We start from the raw sequence: 4,963 nt of genomic DNA on the forward strand, positions 1-4,963 counted from the left end.
AGACTGTCGAGGATCATCCTATCGGAATCTGTCCACCTTCTATGGGTCATCAGGTGTGAACGAACGATTTAAGCAATAGCCCACTCGGCCAGCACTACAGTGACAAGGTGAAAAGCAACGATTAACCAACGATTTACTATGGGTTGACACCTGACCTCTATCTATGACCGAGAGTCTGGAACGCGTCCCTCATACAATGTGATCTAGACTTCTACAAGGACTGAGTATCCAACCTCGAGGTTTTTCTGGCTATAAGCCCTCTCACACCCAGTGCAATGGGCCCCTCTGACAGGTTCACATCCCACGCACACCCGTCACCGACATGCTCTGACGGGAAGTGAGTAAGAGCATCTTTCCTCGGACTGGTTGGCCCTGATAGCGGTCTCGACTCTCGGGTACAGTGGTTATGTAGGGCTAGACAGGTCAGTTGCTACATAATGTATCACTTCTCCCCCCAAAAAATTACAATGCGGTCGAGGGCATGGGCAGAAATTGTTTTAACCGCAAAGTTTTGCCCTTTGACGTGCACAATGCATCAACTCTGGCAGGTTTCAGATCACGGCATACTTAAAGATTCGTCACATGTCGAAGGTTAGTGGATAGTAGGCTACAAGCAACCGGGCCTCATCGAAATGAGCTCTTCCGAGAACCGACCCCACTATAATGCAGAAACTGCTTTCTTTGGGTGATGTCGCACCACGCTGTCTTTGTAACTAGCGACTATAGCGACCCCGATCGACCCCAATTTCCAGCCGCACATTTTTAACACACGGTCCTTGTTCGGTTGTAGGGTGGGTTTTAGAGGCGTTCCGTCGGCGTGATCGCGATGATGATGGGTGATCTTGGGGTGATGTCGAGGAACTGGTGAGTGAGTGACCGCCTTGGGTTCGTCCGGCCGCAACATTTGCGAATGTGGGGGGGTGGTGTGCAGTCAAACGAGTGGTGTGGCGGTGCAATACTATCTCTCGGAGCGGTGTAGTGAGTTGAGCACCTCCATATTCCCGCGCTTGTGGTCGATTTTGAGGAGATGTCGGGAAGCTACTGGGTGTGTGACCGCGTTGCGTTCGCGTATCGGCAACGTGGTGTACAGGTAAGTGAGTGTTGGGGCGACGCAGTACTACATCCCGGGGAGGCATGATGAGTTGAAGGTCTCCATGTACCCATGCTTGTGGTCCAAGAGTGGCTGCAAGCTCTCCAATGAGAGTTGATGCCGCTGGACCCCATATAAATGCTTTGCTCGTGCATATAACCATGGCCTTCTTGCAACGGGTGAGCATGACATTGGTTCGTCGCTGGTTAGCCAGGAAGCCAAGTTTGTCCGTTCTGACCACAGAGATGATGATGTGTTCTGCCTCGTTGCCTGGAACTAGGTTGAGCCTGCAAGGAAAGAACCGGAGCGAGGCGCAAACCTTGAAATGAGTCTACGTTGAATACTTTGTCCTCATGATGTAAGTTTGCCTCTTCCAGCTCATGTTCAATGAGGGCGCGTTGGGCATCGTATGGTGTGATGATACGAAAGTCAAGTCTATTAGCCTGGTATTCACCGGCAATCTGCACTACAACTCGTGCTTCTGAAGGATTCTACCTTGATATCAATGTACAGTCATTGATGTCAAGAGAGTAACGCACGGTCCAACTCTTTTCTGACTGTTTTTCCTGTCCTCTTTCAACATTGACGAAGCGGCACGGGAAACGGACGAGGTCTTCATGACAGGTCTTCAGCTTTCCATTGTAGACTTTCTGTGATATGAAGTCGCCGACGGCGCTCGGCATGCGATCTAGAGAGGTCATTCGACATACATGAGTCGGAAGGAGTTGACCCACACTGCGTATCCAAGAATAGTACTTCTTTGCGAAGGTGCTTGAGTTCGAAGATACTCTGTAGTGTCGAGATGTCCTCTTGACCATAAGGTGGCACTGCAACGTGTTCAGAAACGAGAAAAGAACCATGATTACGACTTACGCTGCTTAGGGTCTCCAATAAAGACCAGCTTTGTTAGGCTGTGCATAAAGCGGTGGATAACCGGGAGGTAATTTCCGACTTCTATCTGACTTCCTTCGTCAAAGATTAGAACGTCTACCGGATTGACATGAACGAAGGACGCTATATGGTTATTTGATAACATGCTTAGTGTGCACAGGATGACCCTAGCCCCGCCAAGTTGGCTGGACGTGCCGGCGACATCGTCACTGAACTCATCAGAGCAAATGAGGCACGATTCAAGCTTCTCGTAAAGATGCTCATGCCTATGACAATTACTGAGCAGAAGAATTTCAGAGCATGTGGGGACGCACCACCCAAAGTGGAATTCCTTCGACACCAGCAGTTTGAAATCATAGAATTCCTCGCTGGCAAACTTCTCGGCAATGTTCTTCACAGCGACGTTTGATTGTGCAGCTATCCAAACAGTCCGACTACTGGCACCGGTGGCTGAAATAATGCTGGTAATAGCAGCAGTGATGACTGTCGTCTTGCCGGTTCCTGGGGCTCCCTGAATCAGCACTACTCGATCCTTATCCGCGGCAGACAAGATTTTTTCGATAGCTTTTTCCTGAGAGGCGTTGACTTTGAGTTTTCGGCAATGAGTCGGTATCTCGGGCTTCAGATGGACGGGTGATAGCCAACGAATTGGATCGTTTGGGAGCCATATGGCCGTAAAAAAAGGATGTGACATGACAGTGGACTCCCCTTTCAAGATAGCGAGGATAATGCTTTCGCGACAAGCCTCTGCAGACGTGAGGTCCGCCTTGCCAAATGTCGTCACCGACTGTATTTCGTCACCATGGAGAGAACCGGAAATTTCGATGTGTGCCTGGCGCCCTTCGACGTGGATGGCACGACCCGATACTTGAACACCGTTCCGTGTTTCTATCTGGAGGACCTATGCAGAAAGAATGTTCTTACCCACCCAACTCCGATGCATCGTTATTAGCATACCTGCTGAGCGGAGCTTCTGATACGAGTCGAGTAGCGGTCAGAAGTCAATGTAAGACCATCCATCGCCCCCGTGATACCTGGTACAACATCGTTCCTCACAGAAAGTGGCTTCAAGGAATCTAAAAGCTCTCCATCACGCGAGATCTTGGCAAGCACTGTCATATGCTGTACCAGAGAAATAATGCGAGATTATGTGAGCGGACGAATTAATTTTGACTATTCGCACGTACCTTATCTGGTATCGTACTCGTGCTGATCCTACCCAGCGCGGGGATGCGCCCGGCCATGTCAGGGAGGATAGACGCTTGACAAGCTGCCCAGGCTTGCTGGACAAGGTCGGAAATTGATACGGGGCACGACTCGTTACTAAAAAATAACGCTTTCACGTTTGACTTGTGTAAAGTCCACTCGCCGCCCATGGCATTCATGAGCGCCTGCAGCGATCGCCTGTTACCAAATGACACCGAGAGCATATCCACCGCACTATCAATGCGCAGTGCCATGTCCAAGTACAAGGCAATCGCAATACGATCCATGTTGAATGCATACTTCCGGTAGTCTTCATTGCAGAGAATTTCTTTCTGGAGGAGGTGCCTTCCCCTATTTCGCTTGCTACGGTTACTGTCTGGAGACAGATCACCACCGGTGAGGTGTACCACCAGAGCTCTAGACGGTGAAGAGAAAGCGATAGCGCTAAGCTTGCGATTTTCCCGATACGAGGCTGAGATGCCAATGGCACCTTCGGGCATCACTGTACTGAGCAATGAGCGAAGGTGCCTTGCATCCAAGGAATCCTCTGACGAAGTCTCAAAGGAGATTTGGGAAGAGTGGCGCAGGAACAATCTGGGCGTGACGGTCGATAATGCGAGAGACATAGAGAGAGACGAGAGGGGAGGGTTTGATGAAGGCAACGAACAGTGACTCTGAAACGCGGCGAACAGGACTTTATGTCTGATGACCATAACGAAAATGGGCGTTGGGCGGTCCACAGCACGAGGCAGCCTACAGATAAGGAAGTATCCTGTGTAACACGAGTGAGTACCTCAGGAAACCCGAAAGATACAAGATACGCACCCAAACACCCATGGCGATAGTCACCTCTGGAGAGCGTTGTCCCTTGCCACTATGCAGTATGCAGATGGCGGTACAATTTGGACTAGTGGTCGTAAGGGTGGTGGTACGTACGATTCCACATAGCATCTACCGGGGAGAAGACGGTTTAGTAAAGTCCATTGTATGGAAGTCACACCACCTTTTCCGTTGTTGGTTTTTACTAGCTACTCCTCGCACCAATGGCACTCCCCAAAGCAGTAGTCTGGGCAACTTCCGCGGCTTCCCTGCCTGATCGCGTTGACACTGTTCGTTGCCTTCGTCCCGCAATCTTGCGTCGAACTTCTCCATGTTGCTTCTTCATGCCTTGTACAGCCTTGTACACGTTCGACACCATGCCTAGGTTCCATGGCTGGTCACATTCCAGGGAGTCCCGCGTGGCTTGTACCCCCCTTGCTCTGCCTTTCTTCAGGGTGTTATCCTCTCGTACAACGCGTTGTCAATTTAAATGATCGCTTATTGCCCCTCCTGAGTCCGATTCGAGATGGATACACCTGGACTATTTGTTAGTTTGGCACTGAAATACATCGTACAACAGTAATCAGATCGTGGCGGAGGTTTGATCAGATCCAACACCAACACGCAGAACAGTGAAGCCTTGAGAAGAAAAAGTCTCCATCGCATTCAAATTTCAAACTCCAGCTTTCAAAATTCCGCCCGATAACGGGTGGTACGACTTCCTTGAGCATCGAGATCTACGCGCTGTGCGCGTTTCAATGCAGTCCCGACCAGTAAACAGCCAGAATACATATCAAGGAAATGTGTCGAAGCCTCAGCCACTCCTGACTCGACCGCTACACACGAACCTTCCGTATCGGAGTAGACTCCCAAGATCGCAACATATGAATGCCATGTACTGTGGATGGTGTATCAAGGAACGACCGGGTATTTGTGGGGAGGAAGCATTCGGAAGTG

General features: G+C 50.2%; 1 protein-coding gene across 1 annotated transcript; it reads right to left on the reverse strand.

Moving 5' to 3' along the window:
- Positions 1-543: 543 nt before the first annotated feature.
- Positions 544-4,385, reverse strand: F5J12DRAFT_925772 (P-loop containing nucleoside triphosphate hydrolase protein; the record flags this gene model as incomplete). The annotated part of the gene is made up of 10 exons (XM_051749371.1): positions 544-1,366; positions 1,410-1,581; positions 1,630-1,778; positions 1,825-1,917; positions 1,964-2,247; positions 2,296-2,882; positions 2,939-3,103; positions 3,169-3,959; positions 4,124-4,138; positions 4,229-4,385. The coding sequence occupies 10 exons, from the start codon at positions 4,383-4,385 to the stop codon at positions 714-716; spliced, it is 3,066 nt and encodes a 1,021-aa protein (XP_051603296.1). The 3' UTR covers positions 544-713.
- Positions 4,386-4,963: the final 578 nt, after the last annotated feature.

The sequence above is a fragment of the Pisolithus orientalis genome (genome assembly GCF_024613125.1).
Source record: "Pisolithus orientalis strain OTSU chromosome Unknown F5J12scaffold_5, whole genome shotgun sequence".
Classification (NCBI taxonomy): domain Eukaryota; kingdom Fungi; phylum Basidiomycota; class Agaricomycetes; order Boletales; family Pisolithaceae; genus Pisolithus; species Pisolithus orientalis.